This window comes from Callithrix jacchus, chromosome 5 (assembly GCF_049354715.1).
Source record: "Callithrix jacchus isolate 240 chromosome 5, calJac240_pri, whole genome shotgun sequence".
In the NCBI taxonomy this organism is placed as follows: Eukaryota; Metazoa; Chordata; class Mammalia; order Primates; family Cebidae; genus Callithrix; species Callithrix jacchus.
In genome coordinates, this window is record NC_133506.1 from 98,731,297 (window position 1) to 98,755,865 (window position 24,569).

General features: G+C 37.6%; 1 protein-coding gene across 11 annotated transcripts in view; it reads right to left on the minus strand.

Annotated features, from left to right (window-relative positions):
• AP2B1 (adaptor related protein complex 2 subunit beta 1) overlaps nucleotides 1-24,569 on the minus strand; it is a 151,478-nt gene that overhangs the window by 48,942 nt on the left and 77,967 nt on the right. For all 11 annotated transcript variants that reach the window (XM_078373820.1, XM_035300813.3, XM_035300809.3 and 8 more), the window contains 2 exons: nucleotides 18,813-19,072; nucleotides 12,776-12,968 (listed from right to left, as the gene is read on the minus strand). In XM_078373820.1, the coding sequence (XP_078229946.1) occupies nucleotides 12,776-12,968; nucleotides 18,813-19,072 (453 nt within the window). The remainder of the gene's footprint in view (nucleotides 1-12,775; nucleotides 12,969-18,812; nucleotides 19,073-24,569) is intronic.

Consider the following 24,569-nt stretch of genomic DNA (forward strand, 5'->3'; position numbering starts at 1 on the left):
GAGGTAGAGTTCATTTAGCTAAATACTAGATGCCCATATAGAATCTGTAAATTGCTCTACCAAGTTGCTGGAAATACATGCCATTCAACTTGTCTCCCAAAGCCTAAAGAAATTCTAGATTACAAAGAATTTGTAATTGTACAATTACAAATTGTAATTTGTAATTACAAAGAAATATGTACTGGGGGGACTAAGTGGTGGTAGTGATGGTGTATAGGTTTGGACAAAACTTGGAAAGAAGCTGGAGCTGGAATATCTCAGGGATGTTCCAGATCCAGTCTTTCCACTGGGATACACAGGCACGAACCCAAACAAGATTTACAGAGTTTGCATATTCTAAGCAGCTCTATCCTCAAGCAGTAATGTTTCGAATATGCTTCATTTTTTCTTTAAAAGGAAACTTGTGGTGGAGGGTGGTGAAGGCAGGAAGGTGTTGGAAAAGGAAAAGCCAAAAAACAAAACAATTAATGTGCTTTAATTTACAAAACCTGCTGCCTCACTGAAAAGGTAAGAACCAAACTAGTATTGAGCTGCAATTTCAAGCTGCAAAAATTATAGGTGGAACAAAAGTGATTTTTAAGAGTTTGGAATGTTTTTAAAAAAGGAATTATCTGGACTAAGTAGGAAGTGGGGAAGCACGCAATGCTTCAAATCTCTTTCATAGTCAACTCTACTAAGGAGAAATGTGATTTATTTGCAGTAGATCATTTTAAAAGGCTGCTAAGCATTAGAGAATTAGACTAACTGAATTACCTAGCTGACAAGAAAATAACTCCACATGGTCTTAGTCTTGCTTTTTTTCTCAGGATTCTGATAGATATAATTGACCCTAAAGTCAGTCTTCCATGACAAAAACATTAAAGAACTCAAGCTGAAAATAGGTGGCATACAGGCAATGTAAAAACACACATAAACACAACTAATGGAGCTGTTTAAAAAGCAAAATCTACTTTTTTGCTACAGTTCCACATTTGTTTCTTCTGTAGTTCTCACTGTGCATCAAAAAAACCTCCATGAATCATCAAATGCATTGTCTGCTCTAGATACACTCTGCTTTATTGTCATTTAGTGGTAGAACCTTGCAGATCATTGAGCTGTAGCCACATTAAAAACCAAAATTATTTTGTATCTTTAGGATTAGGGTAAGAGGGTTTATCTTTTCAATGAACAGAGAGTAGTATATAAAATGGCATTCTCAAAAATGTAGAAATTAATCTTAAATATTAAAAAATAGTGAGGACTACAACAAAGTTCTGTTTAAACCATGACAGAAAATAATAACCCTGGTAGGTGCTTCATAACTGGCGTTAGCAAGCATGCTTTGCAGTAAACTACAGAGCACTCCGAACCAGAGCTCATTTCCAGAATCTGATTCCTGAAGACTACTTAATGGTTGCACAGGGGATGAAAACCACATACTTCAGCAAATAAAAAGGCCATCCCAAAACCAAGAATTTGAATAACTGGGAAAGCGTGGGAGGAAATAGAAAAGGTATTACACATCTGCTTTCTCCCTAGGTCTATAATGGCACACAACTCAAGCATGACATCTGAAATTCCTTTTATTCAAACAAAACACTTACCTAACATTTACTGGATGCAAGGCATTACAAGGAACATAAAGATGCTAGGCAATGAGAGGACTACATAGATAAGAACGAGGCTTTGCAAACTAGCAGGAGAAATAAAACATAAATGCAAAACCATACAGAATATACTAAAGCAAAAAAGGAAAGTTCTGACAGGAAGAACCTCTCTCTGGCTGAAAGAATGAAGAGAAGCTTCAAAGGGGTGGTAGTGTGGGATTATAATGGGAGGGATTATAAAAAGCAAAAATGGGGGAAGGGCATTTCTCAAATAGCATGAGCAAAGGCAGAGAAAGCATAGAAGAATGAAAAGGCCAATTAGACTGGAACACAGGATTGATAGGTGTTTAAAAAAATACTCATACAAAATAAGTTTACAGAGGCGGTCTTTAATTTTTAATTTCCCCTTCATAAAAACCTGGAAGTTTCTTAGACTAGTATCCAAGCTTTCTAAGAATACTAATAACTATATCAATTATGTTTCAGTAAGTATGGTTTCAACCTTGGATACACAATGGAATCAACCATCTGTGTGTGGGGGTTGCAGAGAGTAGGATTTTAGAAGTACTTGCCCCCACAGATGGTAATTTAATTGTTCTGAGGTGTAGCCTGGGCATCAGAATTTTGAAAATCTTCCCCAGTTGATTCTACTGTACAGCCAAAGTTGAAAACACTGCCGTTAGAGAATTAATTATTTCAAGTTAGACAAGATTTCATCTGCTCAGAAATGACTTTGGAACTTCTGAATAAAAAGGAAGTCAGAATTTGAGCAGAGGGGAAAACCCATGGAAAGAATTCTACAAAAAATGTTTCATTTGTCCTGATATCCTGAGGTGGTTTTCAACTTTCTGATGGGCTTATCACCTCTTCCCACAACTATTCTCCCCATTTCTGGCTAGGCTTATAATCCAAGATTGAAAGAGATAGAATTCTTTATGGACCTGGTTGGCACAGAACAGCAAGAAAGAAAAACACATTGAAAAGGAAACCGTGGTTTTGCTAAACTCAATAAAAAGGCATTCAGAAAAGGGATTCACAGGTAGTGTTTAGACCAAAGGAAAGAAAGAACCTTCACAGCCCTTATTTTCTTGGATTTCATTCTTTTATCTTTAAATGGTACATAAATATTATCTTAGCTGGAAAAGATCTAGAAGTACTGTCCTGCAATGCCGCTTGTCAATTTTATTCAAAACCACTAAGAAACTGAAAAGCAATCTTGACATTCCTTTGTTTATGTTCGGTATATCAGATATAACTCAGCTATAAACAAGAACTCCGATATGACATAGACAGGGCCCAAAGGATATCAGACACACAGCCAGGGATACAAAGGTTCACCCAAACTGTGCTATGTTCAGAAAGCAAAGGGAAAGGACAATTTCAATACTGTATATGTTCTCTTACTAGCAAGTCTACAGCTTATTCACATTATTCAGTAACTTTTGAAAAAGATTCTAAGAGAGATTATCCTCCTCTCTGAAACCATGGCAAGGTGACAGCATGATGATGGGTGTGAGTGACTAATAGGGAGATGTTAGCAGGAATGGAAACAAATTACCCAGTGAGTGGCCTCTCCTATCTACAAGTGACAAACAGGATGAAGCAGATATTCCTGAAGAAAAAAAGAAAGCTAGAAAGCTGAACAACTACACAATAAAGTTGCTGTATATCAGAAAAAAATTCACTTTCTTGTTCAGGCTGGTCTCTTAACGCCTGGGCTCCAGTGATCCTCCGACCTCAGCCTCACAAAGTGCTGGGATTACAGGTGTGAATCACTGCAACTTGCCTGAGATTATTGGGAGTCAGGTTCATCTGTCTGGATATACTCTAAGTCCATACTTATCAGGTAGGGTACAAAATCAATCAAATTAGAACTTGTAACAGGCTTTGATCCTGATCTTAAGTGTCTAGATACTGTGTCTCTTGGAGTTGTCCACTCTCAGTTGTTCCCAGTATTGCCTTACTGAGGCTGTCATTCCACAAAGAAAATAATGCCAGTTATAGTTCAACTAAATCAGATACAGGAAGAAGGGGGAAAGATGCCAACTTCAGGCAAAGAATATTTCAAATACTGAAAGCTGAACAGAATGTTCAAAAGTCTGTAACTAATACCTAAATCCAAATTTTCTGCCAGTGGTGTAGCTCCCCAGTTTCCAATCACAGTAGTCCCCCATAATTATTATAGTCATTAAATGGCACTGAGAATAACATGAACATTTTTCTACTGTCAAAGAGTGGTCACTTTACCATGTCTGAAGTAATGCTGAGTGGAGCTTGGTTCATGTTAAACTATACAATAATGTGTCATTGCACAATAATGTTCAGTAACCGAACAGAAAACCAGGATTTTATGGTGACTTATTGTAACTTAGGGGCTAAAGAGATTTCAGCATGGTTACATGAGCTCTGCAGAGACAAGTAGAGCAAAACGTCTCAGAGCTGAGCCTGCATAAAGGCTCAGTTCAGCTATATAGATAATGAAAGGAAATGCACTCATCTAATGGCAATATGCTACAACAGCAGAAATACAGAGAAAGAACTCGAGTGAAGTTATATAAGGAAACGAATCTTCCTGACCCCAGAAAAGAAAATTTAAAAAGAAATTTTTTAATTTTATAAAGCAATATCATACCATTGAGTGGACTAGGAAAAAACAATCCCACAAATTATCACAATGACTGATCTGGATGTCTGGACAGTCCAAAGTACATCTATTTGCTTCTAAAACTATGGAGTTATCTGAAGACATTCTCATAACTACAGGTGTAGATCTTAAGCTCAGACATTTCTATGCTCATGTTTAGAGCTAGTGTCTCTTTTATTTAATGTTTTCTAGAACTTACTGAATTGAAGAGAATCTAAGGAATGCTCCAAGTCATATAGCTTACCAATAGTTCTGCTATTCAGGAGCCAATAAAATGGTGCAAAAATAGTATACAATGATTCCCACCACAAACAATAAAACTTATATTTTTATAGAGTCATGGTTTCACCATGTCAAAATCCTATTGGTGTCAAAAATATCAGTGTGTGTCTTTCCATCAGAGTTTAAATTTCAGATGGGACACAGTATCTTGTAGGTTAAAGTAAGGTTTTCGGCTACTGGACTGGAAATTTAAATTTGATCTTCAAAAAGCTATTCAAGGCTGGGCATAGTGGCACACACTTGTAATCCCAGCCCTTTGGGAAGCTGAGGCAGGTGGATTGCCTAAGCCCAGGAGCTCAAGGCCAGGCTGAACAACATGGCGAAACCATGACTACAAAAAATACAAAAATTAACTGGGTGTAGTGATGCGTGCCTGTAGTCCCAGCTAGTTTGGAGATTGCGGTGGGAGGATCATCTGATCCTACGGAGGTCAATGCTGCAGTGAGCCGTGATCGTGCCACTGCATTCTAGCCTGGGTGACGAAGTGAGACCCTGTCTCCAAAAAAAAAGGCTATTCAAAAAAACATCATAAAATATAATAAAATTGGTAGAAAGACTATGTAACCATGAAAAAGCTAATAAACTGATGGCTAAGAGCAAACTTGATAAGAAATAGTATAAATGCATTGAGATCATACAAAAATCATCAGAAAACTCCGTAACTTGGGGTGGGCGAGGAAGGCTTCTACCAGAGGAAAAGTAGGGGGACGTAATGGATTACCTCCTGATGTAAGATAAAAAGTCCTTAGAATGGCCACCATAGGTCTCTTAGGTCAGACAGAACTCAATGTTGAGTATAGTAAAAATTAACAGAAGAACCTCTGCATCCTGCCTCACTTTGTTTCACAGCATTTGCTACCTTACTACATACATACTTATCATTTGTCTCCCCTACCCAAATGTAAGCTTGCAAGGTCCATTCTATATGCCTCGTATACAGAATAGAGCCTGACATAGTAAATATTAAGCACTTAAAATATTTATTTATTGAATGAATGAATCACAAATATATAACTAGGGCTACTGGCAGTATTTCCTGGGAGGCAATTTTGAAATGAATCATTTTATCACAGAAAATTATCACCAAAAGGACAAAAGCCTGACAAAACTGTTTACCAACTGGCCTAGAGCACAATATCTGCATCAACACTGCCAACACATATAAATAAAACCAACCAAGGAAAAAAGATGAACACCCATTAGCCATGCATGCAGCATGTGCCTGTAGGCCCAGCTACTTGGGAGGCTGGGATTGGAGGACCACTTGAGCTCAGGAGTTTGAGGCTGCAGTGAGCTCTGATCTCACCACTGCACTGTAGCTTGGGTGACAAAGCGAGACCTTGTCTCAAAAAAAATAAACAAACATCTCCTGGCCTTGACAAACACGTTCTGGGAAGAAAATGTATTATTTGAGGGGTTTTGATAGTAAATTTTCAGCAGAATCATGCCTGCACATCATTTAACTGCCCTGAAAGTAGTGCTTTATCACAGCTCACTGGTGAAGAGACAGGAAAAGGAGATTTTTGTGGTTTTACTTAAAAGAAAATAAAACAGCCAGGCATAGTGTCTCATGCCTGTAAATCCTAATACTTTGGGAGGCCAAGGTGGGAGGATTACTTGAGCTCAGGGGCTTAAGGTTGCAGTAACCCTGTCTTTAAGTAAATAAATAAGGATAAGATGAACAATATGTTCCTTTTGCTGCAAGAAAGTTGCATAAACGTATTCATTATTCAGTCTCTTTTTTTTTTTTTTTATGAATGAACATACTTTTGTAGTCCTTCTCAAACTTTCATGTGACACACTGGCCCAAACTCATACACTCTGGGACCTGGGACGTAAACCATCAAGAGGGTCAGGGCAAGCAAGCCGTATGTTTTATCTTGAAGTCATGCAATTTTACATTCTAAGTTGTAACACACCGGTGTTTATGCTGTGTTAGTATTATTTACCATCAAGTAAGACTAATACTGCAAGACAATGCCATATTTATTCTGCAGCTTCAAAAGCATCCTGCACTCTGCTGTGTACCCCAGAGACTGGGTTTCCCAGTATGAGAAGGACCAGTTAGGTGAAACTACATTCTGTTCTAGAAGGTGACAATAACAAACTAGAAAATCATAGGACAGTATAGAGTGTATAAACTTTGAAGTTTTAAAGAAGTCCTGGGTTCAAATCCCAACTTCTGCAACTTACTGTGTTGTGTGACTTTCAATTTTCTGTAAAATGGGGCCCAATACCAATTATTGTCTTGAATTGTTCTGAGGACTGGAAATTATAAAAGTTCTAGCACAGGGAGTAGCACTCAGAAATTAGTAATTATTCTCAAAACTGCCGAAGGCCAGCCTTGACTATGCATTGATACAGAGACAGTGGTTATGGAAGCCACACTGAGAAATGTAATGGGCAACAACTTACAAAGATCTTTCTATATAACACAAACTCTAAAAAACGAAGCTTTTAATCACTGCAAAGGTCCTCCAAAGGAAGAAAAATAGGGCCAGGCGCGGTGGCTCATGCCTGTAATCCTAGCACTTTGGGAGGCCGAGGTGGGTGGATCACCTGAGGTCAGGAGTTCAAGACCAGCCTGGCCATCATGGTGAAACCCCATCTTTAAAAAAAAAAAGGAAGAAAAATAAAGATGCAAAACGAGTATAGATGATGGATTTCCTGTGGGCTAAAAAAACCCTCAAAACTATTAATTTTTTTTGAGACAGAGTCTCGCTCTATTGCCCAGTCTGGAGTACAGTGGCATGATCTTGGCTCACGGCAACCTCTGCCTCCAGGGTTCAAGTGGTTCTCCTGCCTCAGCCTCCCAAGTAACTAGGACTATAGGCACATGACACCATACCCGGCTAATTTTCATATTATTTTAATTTTATTTCTTATTTTTAGTAGAGATGGGGTTTCACTGTGTTAGCCAGGATGGTCTTGATCTTCTGACCTTGTGATCTGCCTGCCTCGGCCTCCCAAAGTGCTAGGATTACAGGCGTGAGACACTGTGCCTGGCCAAAACCTCAAAACTATTAATAAATAGCTTATGACCTAAGATATCTGAAAGTAAAAACCTGTAAGAAACAGTGGGAAAAACATGGACTATAGGTCAGGAAAAGGCAGTTTCTCCTCTATTCCACACCACTCAAGCTGGGCACATTTCTCCAGGATGAAATCCTTCATCAGCACAGAGAAAGGGCACTCTGTATAATTCTTCCTTTCCATTTTTGATACATAATAGCACTGTTTACGTAAAGGAATGATGCACAGTACCTTGAATGAACAAAGCCAAGCCTTCTGCTGACAGACTAGAAGTAAAGGCAAAAAAATAACTAGAAGTAAAGGCAAAAAAATAATCGAGATTCAATTATTACTTCAGCGATCCTCACAGATGTCAGACTCATGAGCACATAACACATATGCAGGAGTTATATCAGGGGCATCAGGTCACCTCCCACACTACACCAAACCAGAAGGATTTGCACAGTGAGAAAAAAATCACACTACTCAGAACAAGCAGTTTCTTAGATTAAGTGCCAGAGTCATTTAAAAAAAAAAAACAAAAAAACCGTCCATATACATGGGTTCTAAAAGCAACAGAAAACCCAAATAACTACTTGGCAAGCCTATACCTAACTAGCAAACTGTCATGCTCTACATGTAGAGCAGATAAACGACATTACTTGAATTTACTCCACATCAACGTGATAGTTCAGTTTGTACTGACAGAAGAAACTATCTGTGGAGTACAAGCAAAAGAGAATATGCTAAAATGCAAGAAAAATAAGGATGTTGCAGTAAGGAGACTAAAAAGAATAGGCAAGAAACCCATTTTAATCCAAGTCATGTGATGAAGAAGCATTCCATTTTAACATCTCTGCCTAAATCAATGATTTTCAAATGACTACTTTCTTTAAAAAAAGCATACAAGAATCAATCACCTGGGAGCCAGAGTATGTATGTTTTCTTTATATCACAACAATGGTCCCACCCTATTCCTCTTTAAAGAATCACAAATGTTGAGAGTCACTATTATTGATGGAAGAAGGCCACAGCTTTCAGGAATGTTGTGACAAAACATTCCTGATTAGTAATAATAAATAAATAATACATTGGTAAGTATTTCCTGACTATGACAGTTACTATTAGGTTGGAGCAAAAGTAATTACTCTTAATGGTAAAAACCACGATTACTTTTGTTCCAACCTAATAGGAAAAGATCACAACTCACTAAATCTTAACCCTGGCCAAATTTCATAAGTGTGACAGTAAAAGAAGATGAAATAGAACAAGATCTAAGGGAGGATCACCAGGCTATGAAAAAGGAAGAATAAAAATATCTTCTTGGCTGGGCACAGTGGCTCAAACCTGTAGTCCCAGCACTTTGAGAGGCCAAGACGGGCAGACTGCCTGAGGTCTGGAGTTCGAGACCAGTCTGGCCAACAAGGTGAAACCCCGTCTCTACTAAAAATACAAAAAAATTAACGAGGTATGGTGGTGTTCACCGGCAATCCCAGCTACTCGGGAGGCTAAGGCAGAGGAATTGCTCAAACCAGGGAGGTGGAGGTTGCAGTGAGCTGAAATCGCGCCACTGCACTCCAGCCTGGGTGACAGAGCGAGCCTCTATCTCAAAAACAACAACAACAAAAAATGTTCTCATGAATATCAAGTTTTAAGATAGAACAGAAAATAGTTGAACAATCCAAAATATAAAATGCTCTCAATTTTCTGTCTCCAATTACATCAAGTAAGCAAGGATAAAAAGGACCCTGGGACTGAGTGACCATATCTAAATTGGTCAAATTCAACTTCCAGTCAACTTCTGACATGGTGGATAACCTAACAAAAAATCATAGCAGAAAAATATTCAAGGGGAAAAAAATGAAGGTAAATTCAGAGATACCTGTTTTTTGCAGGAAGTGCCAAAGAGGATCTCGAAAATAGGATTCTTTTGTGGCAGTCACTGTCTTGGCTTAGAGATCAGCTTTTTGCATCTCTACCTAACTTCATTTGGAATTTCATTTGGCTCAATGTTCTCAACCCTGACTGCAAAATTAAAATAACCCAGGTAACTTTTTACAAATAGCAATGTCTAGGTCCTGCCTCTCAGAAGTGTTGTTTAATTACTCTTGGATTCCAGTATTGATAGTATTTTTTTTAAAGGCTAGAGAGAGAGAATGTGTATTTTTAAAAACTGGTACTAATGTGGGACCAATTTTGCAGATAGAGTTGAGAATCATACAGTTACTCGGAACCAGGCAATACTTGTCAGCAGTACACCACTGATCTCTATGGGTGAGGTTCCATTAGAAACCCATGATAAAAGCACCAACAGTCTAGTGGCCTGGTTGATAGCCTTCCTGGAATGATCACTGAGCTAACCTAAATGCTGCTTCCCAAACCACCACACAATTCTAACCCTGGCCATATTTTAAATAGGGGTTTGGGTTGAATTCAACCACTCCTAGCTAAACTATTCTCCCTCGAGGGCAAAAGAAAGAGCCCTTTAACAAAATAATTTAACAAGTTTCTTGCCCTCCCAATTAATTTAAGGTAGAGGAGAAGCCCTCTTTCCAGGAGTCTGTTTACTACTGAAGTCAAAAGAAAAAGGTATCTGAGAATACAGGCAGCTATAGTTCAAACACTAAACTGAAGTGGTTCACAGTGGGGGTCACAAGATATTCTATGTCCTTACTATGCAAAATGTGGACCATGGACCAGCAGCTTCAGTGTTACCTTGTTAGAAAAGCAGACTCTAGGTCTCACCCCAGACCAACTAAGACATCTCTCTCAGGCTCTGTGTGGTGGCTCACATCTGTAATCCCAGCACTTTGGGAGGCTGAGGCAGAAGGACTGCTTGAGCCCCAGATTTTAAGACGAGCGTACAAAACACAGTGAGAATCCATTTGCAAAAACAAAACCAAACCAAACCAAACCAAACAAAACCTTCTCTTTTACAAAATCTTTAGGAGATTCACAAGTATATAATTTATTTTGAGAAGCACTCTGTAAGGCAAGGATGCATTAAAAAAATGGCTTTGAGGATTAATTTTCTCTTTAGATAATTTGCATAAGAATAATAAAAGTATTTTTAAAGTCCACTGCTGCCTTAGAAACTCATCTTCTTCCACATAGCCAAATTTAGGTCTTCCTTGTGATGTTCTCGAAAAAGGAATCTTGATTCTGTGAGTGAATATATATTTAACCACATACGGATCCAAAGCAAAAATAAGGGCTTTAATTTCTTCTCATCTTGATTTCTGGGATATCTTTCAATCTCAGAATAAGCTGAAGAAAACCGCACTGTAAACACTTTCTGGAGCTATAATACCAACGATACCATTTTAAATCCCAAAGTCAGGAAAAGCTAAAATTTAGAGTTACATAAAAATATAACTGGGCCTATCTAGCAAAGGTTGCATATTTAGAAATCCAATTGGAAAAACAACTTAACTTCCTCATCCCCAAAAGAATATCCCTTATATATAAAAAAGGAAATAAGCCTGTGTGCAGCTTTGGCTACTACAATCCATCAAGTTCTAACAGCTTTTCCATCTGATGTAATACTTACACGAATTCTAATTCAGATGACTGCATACCTACATAAAACATGATGACAAAACCCATTGGTTTTGGAGTTGGCATGAGCTAATACAAAGTCAAATGAAAATAACATGTCTCTTTCCTTCTATGTTTAAAGTGGAGCAAGTAGGATCCTGGGTCTGGCACTCAGGGCCTCTTTCTATCCCTCAAACTTTGTTTGTCATTCTTAGGTTCAATGAGTCCACAATGTAGTAGGTTTCCCCACCAGGGAAAGCAGTGAACTTGAGGAGGATGCAATATTTAACTTGTGGTTGGTTGGTATGTGAACAGAAAAGGAAGAGCTATTTTAATTTTACAAGGGATTCTTAGGAGTCTCCATGAATATTTAAATATTTGTCAGTCTCCTCAGTCTATAAGGAGGCTATACAGAAATATAAGTAGAATGATCATATGAGGAAGCTATGCTGCTTATATAATCAGTCAGTCTCATTCATTAGAGATATGAATATAAAAAGTACTTGCTTATATTCCCAAGAAAGACAACAGAAGTGCTCACTTGTGTCAATATAAGCTGAAGTCCACAGCTTGGTCAATGTGTAAATTCTGGAAGCAGTGATTTTCCATTAGTAAAATGCACAACCCACAGAGATATGACTATAACCCTATTTCCTTAGACTCTCTGCCAGCCAAAAAGCAAATGGACCTCTACTGGTTTTATACTGGCTAGTATAAAACCCAGACATAAAACTGCTCATAAAGAAAGAGAAGATGCCAGTATATGCAGCAGAGAGTGCAGCTGTTTTGTGTCTGTCATCTCTGGGAACATATATTTTCATATCTAAGATGTTAGCCCTCCAATGACATTGGTAAATAAATCACTATTGGGCATTTTTATAGTCCTCAGGTTGACAAAAATCTCATTTACAAATGTCTAGCTAGAAAAGCCTCTCTAATTCCACTACAGTTAAGTACATACTGTGTAGGCAGTCATGTGATAGACTGCCTTAGTTTTCTATCCTTCTCTCCATAGATTGATGGTCACCCTTAAAATTCTCATTTATCTTGTACAGCAACAAAAAAAATTAGTTCCCCTATACGTTCTGGTCTTTGGAGCCTTTTAGTATTAGAATCCTGGAAGCTAATAAAATTGGAAGTATGATAGGGTGGAGTAGGTGGGGAGGAAGGAGAAAAAAGAACCAATCGAGCAGTCCTTCCCAACTGTAATAATGACACATTTTATTTTTTAAAAAAATGGCTGCCTCAAAACCTTTCAGAATTAGACAGGGCATAAGTAATTAAAATATTAAAAAGTAAAAGGTTTAAAAGCCTCGAAATAGGATAATTTGTGTGAGGTCACTTTAATGCTGTTCAGGTCAAATGGAGAATTTAAGTGGGCTATCCAGAGTTAAGAGGTAGGAACAATAATAAACTCCGGAAAAGATACTAAACATTAAAATTGCTGAACAATAGAATGGTTAAATGTCAAAAGTTCTATTTAGAGGCAGGACAATAAAATAATCCCATACACTTGCAGACATACCCCAATACTGACGATGAACAGTATTAATTATAATTTTGTCTTTCTAAAGACAAAGAATCCTGTCCTTTATCAAAGGATATTACTGTTCATCAAGGAAAGGTCTAGTTCTAAAAAGCTGAATAATTTAAAACTCTCTAGCATATCAAGAACTAAAAATAACTAAAAGAACAAAGGAAGAAAGATGCTTACCAGACTATCTAGTCCTCCTCCTAGGAGATCCACTGCTCCCATCTGCATGGAAGACACCTGTGGCACATTGACTGGGGGACCAAGGTCAAGGTTTAAAAGATCCCCTAGAAGATCACCTTGAGAGGGGATAACCTGAGGCTGTTCCAGGTTCGTTGCAGTGGTGGTGCCAACAGGGCTGTCACCTGCATCAGTGCTACAGTCATATACAAACAAAGAGGACAAAAGAGAAAAGTCAGTTTTACTTAGGCTACAACACAGCAACAATAGTTAAACATATAGTTACATATAACTATCAAATACAAGGGGAAAAATCCTCTGATTTTATAATCATTTGTTAATATTTATGAAGAGATATTAGCAATTCTTATTTTTATCCAAATACAGTTGTTAAAATAAAAATACATTATGTAAACCTTGTCAGTTACATAATTGGTCAATTTTAATTAAACATCTATGAGGGAAACCCTGTAAAGAGAATTCTATGGTTCTCTGTATAAACTGTAAGGAAAATATATAGTTTCTTCTCTCAAACGGCTGACACACTAACAAAAAAATCAGCATTTAAAAATGACTAAAAAGCAAGTTTACTGTGTAACAGCAGAAACAAGTATTGTGTGTGTCTGCCTGACTGATAGGATATAAGAGAGAAATACATTAAATCAACAATGCTGATTGTAAAAGCTTCTCAGAATGGTTTTATGAGGAAGTACCAGAGAGAGACCTCCAAAGAAGAAGGGAAGGTTTGTACAAAGGCACAGAAATGAACAATTTGACTTTAGGGGTGGTGAAAAAATTATACTGGCAGGAACAGAGTTTGGGATTGGTAAAATTTGGGGGAAGTGAGAATAAGGAAAATAAAGCTTTGAAAACTAGTCTGGAGAGTTGATTTTTGATATGATAAGAAATGCAGAATCACTTTTATTTCTTGAACAAAGAACAAAAACTAAAAATAGCATTAAAGAAACATTATTCTAGCAGCTGTGTATATAATGGACTAAAGTTAAGAGAATGGACATGAAGATCAGCTAAAAGTAATCTAAATTGCTACTGTTATCAACTATGTATGGAATAAAAAAAGCCCAACAAGCTACAAAAATAAAAAGAAAGTGGTGAGCTCCAAGACATGTTAAAAGGCCTAGGTAAGAGAAATGATGATCTTTTCAATAACTGGTACTGGGTTAACCGGCTATGTGGGAGAAAAATCAATCTTGGCCAACAATTCACAGGATAAACAAAAACTGAGATAAATCAGACATAAATGTGAAAGGTAAAACCTAGTTGAAAACCTAGAGTAGCATCTTCATAAGCTTGGAGAAGGTAATGGTTTCAACAAAAAGCAGTAACCACAAAAGAAAAAAAGCCATAAACTGGACTTCATTAAAATTAAGAACATGTCTTCCAATGACACCATTAAGAGACTGGGAAAAGATATTCTCCACAAACTGAGAGAAGATATTCACAATTATACAACAAAGAACTTGCATCCAAATTACATAAGGAATTCCTACAAACCATTAAGAAAAAGACAAATCATTAAAAAGTAAAGACTTGAATAGGCAAGTCACAAAAGAGGACACAGTAACATGAAAATGTGCTTAGCAACTTTACTCATCAAGAAAATGCAAATTAAAACTATAACAAGACACCACTATACGCTCACCAGAATGGCTAAAACTAAAAAGATCAATAATACCAACACTGCTGACAATGTGGATCACCAGGAACTCATACAGTGCTAGAAGGAGCACACATTAGTATAATAACTTCGGAAGACTGGTAGTGTCTCCTACAGCTAAATAGAAAGTATTCTACGATCCAGCAATTCCACTCCTAGGTATATGCCCGAGAGAAATACGTATATAAGTCTACCAAAAGACAAATACAAGAATATTCATAGCAGCCCTGAACCGGAAATAACCCAAAGGTGCAACAGAAGATATAAATGGTATGTTCATGGAATGAAATACTACACACCAATAAAAAGGAACAAACTACTAACAACATAGATTAACCTCACATTATGTTGAGCAAAAGACACAAGACACTGAAAAGTAAAAACTGCAGGTTCCATTTATTTCACACTCAGTAACAGACAAAATGAATCTATTGTGATAGAAATTAGAATAGTGGTTATCTCTGGAGCGTGCACACTGACAGTAAACGAGTAGGAGGAACCTTCTAGGGTGCTGAAAATATTCTCTATCTGATCAGAGTAGTGATTATATGAGTGTATACATATGTAAAAATTCATTGAGCACTAAATGCTAAGATTAGTGAATTTAATGCTAAGATTATTGTAAATTAGACATCAATTTAAAAAGTATAATTCCCACCAAGAAAATTTCAGACTTAGAGGGCTTCACTGTAAATTCTTCCAAACGTTTAAGGAAAAAGTAATGTCAGTCTTACATAAACTCTAAACGAGACTAAGTATGGCAATTGAGAAAATCTGAAAGTAGGTTAGCATGCTTATTAGATAATATTAAATAATTATGTCCAAATTTTTTTAGGCTTGATAACATTATAATTTCAAGTCTTTATCTGGGAAAGATACCAAGTACAGTACTTACGGGTGAAAAGATATGAGGTTGGGGACTGAATTTAAAATATTTGAGCTACCTCAAAAACAACTGTAGGGACAATAAATGAAATATGATTGGAAAGATACTGATAACTGCTGAGGCTGAGTGATAGGTATATCCAAGGTTTGTTATACCATTCTATCTTGTATATTTGAAGATTTATATGATAAAACCACAACAACAAAAAATAACCTCCACTAAAAATTCAATTAATAAACAAATGTTTTCTTTAAAAAAAAAGGCCTAGGTAAGTTTTGACACAAACAAAAACTAAAAAGCAAAAGATTATTTATGCTTCTAATAATCACAGGGGAATCTAGAAGAATGATAGGAAAAATTATATGCCCAGTTCTCAATTCTGTTAAGATAAGTAAGAAAAACAAGTAGAGAAGCCTGATAAACAGTGGACTGGGCTGGGCACCGTGGCTTATGCCCAAAGTATCAGGGTAGAGCACTGGGCTCAGTAATTCAGAACCTGTTCATATTCCAGGTGGGCACAGTGTCTCACACATGCAATCCCAGCCCTTTGTGAGGCCAAGGCGGGTGGATTACCTGAGGTCAAGAGTTCAAGACCAGCCTGGACAACATGGTGAAACCCTGTCTCTACTAAAAGTACAAAAAAATTAGCTGGATATAGTGGCACACGCCTATAGTCCCAGCTATTCAGGACGCTGAGGCCTGTAATCTCAGCTACTCAGGAGGCTGAGGCAGGAGAATCTCTTGAACCCGGAAAGCAAAGGTTGCAGTGACCCAAGATCGTGCCACTGCACTCCAGCCTAGGCTATAGAGTAAGAGTCCATCTTAAAAAACAAAACAAAACAAAACAAAAACAAAAACAAAAAACAAGGAACTGGCAGTCAGAGCTAGAGAAGTAAACTTGGTTAGAAATTCACATAATCATCTCAGGTAAAATTATGAGGGTCGGGGGCAGTGTAGGATGGTGGTAAAAGCAGGAGATTAAGTGTCGGCTCCATTAAATGCTAGTTGCATAATTTTGGGCAAGCCACAACCTCTGTGAGACAAAGTTTCCTCATCAATAAAATGATAACAATATCACTCAAACATAAGGTTTTATTAAAGCAAAGATCAAATGAAAACGTGGTCTAACTGGTAAAGCTCTAGTGGTTAGTGGAAAATTTCCCTAAGGGAATATAAATAGAAACACAGAAAGAAAAGGTTCAGATTGAGCCGTCTGATACAAACAAGATTAATGATCGGAGAAGAGAATAAACTGCAAAGATTGAAGACAGAGATTCAATCTAGGAGAGCTGACTTACAAGGAAAAAGTGTCCAGGAAGCCATGATGAAAAGGGGACAAATATTAAGAAAGAAGTAAAAAGGGGAAATGATTTCATATATCTGGCAAGAAATATATAAAATCTTCATGGAGCATTCTCTACACATGAAATTCTGTCATCTTCTGACATGTACCATTTAGAAAATGTGAAAGAACACACAGTTTTATCAGTAGCTCTAAACAGAAGGTTGAACAGGTATCATGCACGTATTTTTCTTCATTCTAATGGAAAGGAATGAAAAATATGAGAAGATAAAGTGAATTAGATGAAAAGAAGTAAATGATTCTATAGATTCTACAAGAATATGACACATTGCTAGTATACATCCTTTCTGAATGGAAAATAAAAATTAATATAAAGACATTTCCAATTTTAAGGGAAATAACTGCGTAACTGTCATCAAAGCAATATTTTTTAAAAGTGAGATTTTTCTGAATTAGACAACTATTTACTACACCTCATTCCCATAAAGCAGCTGACAAGCATAAGCATAGTAAGCAATATACAAGTAAAAATTACTTCTCTCTTTCCCAGGTGATTTGAAAAGACCCATTGAAGCAAGCATTTTTAAACCTCTAGAAGATGCAGAATAAGGTTTTAAAGTGTTCTTTGTTTCCTATGAGAGGTGTATCACTTATTAACCTTACATTGCAGAACAGAGCTAGGTAATGTCAATACTGCTACAAACATGCCATTTGCAGCAACATATCATCCCCATTTATATCAAAACAGGATTTTCTTTGTATTTGCATTTCCTTTAAAAACACAAAACATGCACAAATGGACAAAAAGGAGGTTATCCAAAAAGGAACCACAAAAGAAATTGTGAAGATAAGAACTTAAAGGCTATTAATCAGATAAAGACCTTATGTAAGATACTGTGTTTCTTTTTAGATAGTTTAAATGTTGGTTCTTTCCCTTTGTTTAAGAAAGGGTTGTTTTGTTTCTTGATGTTTCATTTTCCCACTCCCATGTGAGGGTTAAAAGTTATCAGGAGGCTAGATATAAAAATGATTAGGAGGGAAGTTACAACAGAAAATCCGAATCTACATTGAAACTTGAAGCACACACTCTACACACTTGGAGAAATACTTGGAAGTTAAACAGTTTCATCTAGAGAATGCTAAACATGCTTGCCTACAAGGAGAAACATCCTAATTCACTGTAAGGACTAATCCTTATGAAGCCCACATTTCCTTTGGATTATAATATCTGCTGTAAAACAAGATTCAACTTAATTATGAAAGATTAATAATCTCCTTGGGTGTTGTAGTTTCTTGTTTATCTGTGTCCACGGTCTGTTTACATAGAGCCCAAAATATTGACCACACCGATTTATAAAGCAATAAGTCCTACACTTTGGCCACTCACAACCACTTAAACAATAACATATATTAGACAATGATATAAGATACTCATTAATAGAAGTCCAATTATTCTAACTACTCTAGGAGGATCCTAATTTGATCAAGGTCTATTATGATTGATGAAGGAATCAGATTCTAAAAAGATTCTGAGACACCCATTATAAGAGTTGATTAGAGTGTTTCGTCTCCTTAATTAGAATTTTAAGATAGCTACAAAGCAAGAGCTCCATGTTGCTCAAGAGCCTGTTCATAACAATTTCCTTGCTGATATGGCCAATTTAAAGAGGTACAGGTAACTGAAAAACTATGTCCACACAGAATTCAAGCTGTTTTTTTTTTTTAATAAAACAATACTACAAATACTTTTCATTAACAGCTTTACAGCATAAGTCATACCTGCTAACTATCCGTAAGGCTCAACAAAAGCTACAGTAAAGGATCAAGATGGCTAAATATATACAGAGGCTTTTGTTCAAGTTTTCAACTATGGGGATATTTCTAGCCCCTTTTTACTGCAGACTTAAGCAACCTTCAAACTTTATCAATCTAGAAAGTCTTCATCCTAATTTTCTAACACCACAATGTACTCCTAGACTGGAAAACAGAGGAGCTTTTCACCCATTTTATGTGTGGTCACATAAAATGGTATTCAGATGGAGCCCCTGGGATGTATAGTAGTAGGTTGCAAAAATATAAAGCAAGTTCTTTTCCAGACTATAAAAGCATAAAGAAGACAAACTCTGTCTAAACAGAGTCATTTCTCACTCAAAGCTAGTTCACACCTGCTTACCTCCCATGATGAATTGGCAAGTGTTTACGATGGATTCCATGACTTCCTTCCACAAAAGCATTGGGAGGCTTGTGATACACAGAGGCCAAAGAACCAATGTGGCAGATTAGCTCATCCAGCAGAGTTGGCTCAATAAGGTCTGTCTCCTCAGAGATCAGTGGCTTTTCAGACAAGACTACTTCTTTAGCTGTGACAGGGTCAGTTGAGAGAAGACGCCAATAAATATAGCCCCGGTCTCGAAGGTCAGGATTATCAGAATCCTAAAGAAAAGGCAAAGGCAAAGAAGTGGAGATGAAACTGTTCTCCATACAAAAACCCAAACTCCTACATTTTTCATCAACCAATGCAGCAGTGACTTATGTAGACTGGGTATTAAGAAGATATTTCAGGCTGGATGTGGTAGCTCATGCCTGTAATCCTAACCTTTTGGGAGGCCAAGGCAGGCAGATCAGCCTGGGCAACAGGGCAAAACCTTGCCTCTACAAAAAATATAAAAAATGAGCAGGATGGGCCAGGCACGGTGGCTCAGACCTGTAATCCCAGCACTTTGGGAGGTTGAGGTGGGCAGAGTGCTTGAGGCCAGGAGTTTGAGACCAGCCCGGCCAACACGGCGAAACTCTATCTCTACTAAAAATACAAAATTTAGCTGGGCTTGGTGGTGTACACCTGTAATCTCAGCTACTCCAGAGACTGAGGTAAGAGAATCACTTGAACCCAGGAGGCAGAGGTTGCAGTGAGTCGAGATCACGCCATTGCACTCCAGCCTGGGTAACAAGAGCGAAACTCTGTCTCAAAAAAAAATTAGCAGGGCATACAGGCGCATGTACCTGTAGTCCCAGCTACTCAGGAAGCTGAGGGAGGAGAATCACCTGAGCCCTGGGGGTTGAGGCTACAGCCACCCATGACTACTGCTGCTCTCCAGATTGGGCAACAGAGTGAGACTGTCTCTAAAAGTAAACAAACAAACATGGTAACTCAACATAGTTCTAATACAGTCATAATTCTGTTCATCTCTAATGTTTTAAGAGAAGTAAATATAAATTAAGATGGGTTGGTCCTAAGACTCAAATTCAAACAGAAGTTAGGATTAGAAAAATAATGTTTAATCTGGCGAAAGTTAAGTGGTTGAGACAGCCTTGGGACATAAAAAAAATTTAATTGCTTTAAATTAATTTAAATTAATTAGCAGGCTTATTAATAATATATTATATCTTACAGATATTGTACCCATACCTTCTTTCTTCATTCAAATATTTATTAAGTATCTCCTATGGAGACACTGGCTAGGCCCTGGAAATAGAGATAACAATACAGTGCCTGACTTTAAGGAGCTCACATAATATTAACTATTTGAATGGAGTATGAAAGGTACTACTATCTAAATAATCAAAAACTGTTAAAGAGCACACATAACTGCGTCCAAAAGGAGTGATACTTGAATTCAGTGGTCTTGAAATAATTTTATACATGTTCATGACTAAAAGGAAATTATTACTAATACCATATAACAATTTTTAAGTATGTGACATAAAAAAAAAACTCCCCCAATTATCCAACCCTTTTCCATCTCAACTCCCCACCCCCAAATAGCCATGATTAGCAATGTGGTATGTTATCTGTACAGATGGTGCACGTGCGTGCACAAACACACACTTATTTAATATCAAACCAGTTTTACATTATATATACTGTTCTGAGGTTTCTCTCTCTGTTGATATATACAACTGCACTTTTCGACTGTAATGTCCACTGCACCATTATTTACTAGTCCCCTATTGAGCAACATTTACACTGTTGCCTCTTTTTCTCTTCCTACTTTTATTTATTATTGTTTTATTTTTATTTATTTAGAGACAGTCTTGCTCTGTCACCCAGGCTGGAGTACAGTGACGTGATCTCGGCTCACTGCAACCTCTTGAACCCGATTGCTCAGGTTCAAGTAATTCTCCTGCCTCCGTCTCCCAAGTAGCTGGGCCCCACAGGTGCCCAGCTAATTTTTGTATTTTTAGTAGAGACAGGGTTTCTTTATGTTGCCCAGGCTGGTCTCCAACTCCTGACCTCAAGTGATCTGCCCACCTTGACCTCCCCAAAGTGCTAGGATTAAAGGCATGAGCTACCATGCCTATTGTTTTATTTCTTGTTTTTGTGATCATTATAAAGTGGCAATAAATATCCTCAAAAGTATGTCTATTCGACAGCATTTATTTACGCACTAGTAGTTCCAACAGCAACTTATTAAAGGCAACAATAAGTCTCTGTTTCAATTTCTGTATTTCAAACTCATAACCAGGCTGGGTACAGCGGCTCACACCTATAATCCTAGCACTTTGGAGTGTCTAAGTGGATGGATCACCTGAGGTCAGGAGTTTGAGACCAGCCTGGCCAACATGGTGAAACCCTATCTCTACTAAAAATACAAAAATTAGCTGGGCATGGTGGATCATGCCTGTAGTCCCAGCTACTTGGGAGGCTAAGGCAGGAGAATCAGCTGAACCCAAAAGGTGGAAGTTGCAGTGAGCTGAGATCATGCCACTGCACTTCAGCCTGGGCAAAGTGAGACTCCGTCTTAAAAACAACAAAAAAAAATTTTCTTTAAAAATAGGACAATTTGAGGACTTCCATTTTAGTTTCTAAGCGAGCAGATGAAGAGGTTCTTGATTTAGCCACTTAAGGCCCTTATCATCCAGTTCAATAGCAGCAGTTATCCTGATGGTTTTTGACTATATAGTTTCAAATGGTTTTTCTCAGTCACAGATTGTTTAAACTGCACTCACAATGGGGATTGTTGGTTAAAGACAAAAAGCATACAGAACACTAATATAGCAAATTAATACAATATTAAAACAGTAAGTTTTATCTCTAGATAATCTTTACCACATTTATAGGTTGCATTATTCTGATAGAAATGTGTATATGTGTGTGTGTGTGTGTGTGTGTGTGTGTGTGTATGTATATAAATGTCATTATCAAAATGTCTCCAGTATTTGAAATGCCCGGGTTAGAAAAAGAAAACAGTGATAATTATATCTAATTTAGTTGATTTTGTTTTGTTTTTTTGGGGCAGGGTGAGGGAATAATTTGTTCTTACGTGTTTATAAATAGCAGCCTAAACCCCCCTCATTTAGATCTTCATTTGAAAACAAAGATTGAACATTATAAAAACAAGTTGATTTTTTTTAAATCAAATTTTAAAAAAGTAAAAATTTCCCAAGACTGAAAAGTCAAGAGTAGGGAAGAATCTGCTGCTCAAACTCTGTTGTTCTGAAGGATGACCTGTTAGGCCTACTATAAGCCAGCCCTCACCAACTGCCTCACATTTCAAATGGAGGCCACAGTAATTCAGACCATCAAGACTGAGATAAATAAAAATATAGGACCTTTTTGTGATCTTAAGTTGTCATTAAATGTTTGGTGACTCAGGGAATCTGGCTTTGGATCTACTGTACTGCTAGCTCCATAGGCCCTTCTCAGGGGAAGAGCTCCCAAAATAATCCTTACCACGCCAGCACTAAAACAGTAATTTTGAAACTACAATGTATATCAACAATTTAACACACCAGGAATGCCACTGAAAGTGCAGAAGCCAGGGGCCATACTTCGGAGATTCTGATTCATTATGTCAGAAGTAGGGCCTATTAATTAGTATTTTAAAACAAGCAGCCCAAGTGATTCTGATGATGGTGGTCCCTAGTTCATAGATAGAAAAACTAACATGAAGACTTCTCTTCCATGTATCACAAAGAATAATTACTAACGTTTAGACGCTTCTTCTTTTTTTATTTTTTGAGGAAGAGTTTAGCTCTGTCACCCAGGATGGAGTGCAGTGGCATGATCTTGACTCACTGCAGCCTCTTCGCCTCCCGGGCTCAAACAATTTTCCTGCCTCAGCCTACCAAGTAGCTGGGATTACAGGTGTGTGCCACCACCCCCGGCTACTTTTTGCATTTTTAGAAGAGACAGGGTTTTACCATATTGGTCTTGAACTCCTGAGCTCAAGTGATCCACCTGCCTCAGCCTCCCAAAGTGCTGGGATTACAGGCATGAGCCACCACACCTATCCATGTCTAGACATTTGTTTGTATTCTTTAATGAACTGAATTGAATATTGTATTGAATTACTGTATGATGGGTAAGAGAAAAAGATAAACTTTTGAAATGAAGCCTCAGATTCAAGAGTTGGGTTTTCCTCCCTAACTAATATTTTTAATTATATTCCAATTTTACTTAAAATTAAAAGCACTAAGATTTCACATACACTTCACTTAATTCTCAACACAGGTAAAGAACAGTGTTAATTAACGCTACTACAGAGATAAAAGAAAAGCAGTATGAAAGAAGTTTGCTTAGTCATGCTCTGAATCAGTGGAACCATCATCAGAACCTCACTACCCAATTTAAGTTAACACAATTCAGCAGACCACATTGCATGCTAAACTTAAATTGGTACTCACCAGCCATAAATATTTAGGTTCTTATTTTATAAATGAGAAAAGAAGAGAAAACTTCCAGATGAAAAGATTTACATAAGCATACTTACTCTTTTTTCTTTCTTTTTTCGAGACAGAGTGTCGCTATATTACCAGCCTGGAGTGCAGTGGCATGATCTCAGCTTACTGCAACGTCTGCCTCCTGGGCTCAAGCAATCCTTCACCTCAGCCTCCCAAGTAGCTGGGATTACAGGTGTGTACCACTATGCTCGGCTAATTTTTGTATTTTTTATAGAGACAGGATTTCGCCATGTTGCATAGGCTGGTCGAACTCCTGACTTCAGGTGACCCTCCCGCTTCGGCCTCCCAAAGTGCTAGAATTAAAGGTGTAAGCGACCACACCCAGCAGCATACTTACTCTTTTATGATAACTTCTCAGACCTCATTAATTAATTGGACAGAAAAACCAAGCCTCACCTCAGGTCAGGAGTTCAAGACCAGCCTAGCCAACATGGTGAACCCTTATATCTACTTTAAAAAAGAACAATTAGTCAGCTGTGGTGGCATGCATCTGTAATCCCTGCTACTCAGGGGAAGCTTGAGAATTGCTTGAACCTGGGAGGCAAGGTTGCAGTGAACCGATATCGCGCCACTGCACTCCAGCCTGGATGACAGAGCTCGACTCTGTCTCGAAAAAGAAAAAAGAAAAGGCAAACCATGAGAAATTGCTTTTTATAATATGAAATAACCATCAACAAAGACCTTAAACCTAGCAAACACACATATATATACACACATATGGGCTTATGCTCAATATTGCTTCCAGCAGGGAATGTGTATTCTCCAAGTAATTCTTAACCTTCAGAATAGAGAGAAAGCATAGCACAGTGGATAAGACCATAGACCTAGAGTCAGACTATCTGAGTATAAGTCCTAGCTCTGCCCCATAATAATTAGGCCTCTCTGAGTTTCCTCATCTACAAGAACAGAAATAGTTTTTCTTACCAGGATTAAGTGAGTTCATAGCCTGTCCTGTTCTAGGAAGCTTATGAAAAATGCATCTAAGGCTAAAGAGCATTAATTAAAACTAGAATCAGGAAACAGCATGCCACAATGACCTACACAGTTTCCATGAAAGATTCTTAAATGTGAGCCTAAGGTTTCAAACAACCAATAAGGAAAATAAATTTATCAGGCAAGCTACACTGATACACAGAAAAATCCAAAACTTGTTAGGAATTTGATGTGGCTTCATAAAAAAACATAATGAAGTAATGACTCTGATAACAAGCTAACAACAGATCCAAATAAGGTAGTTTCCCCATGAAGA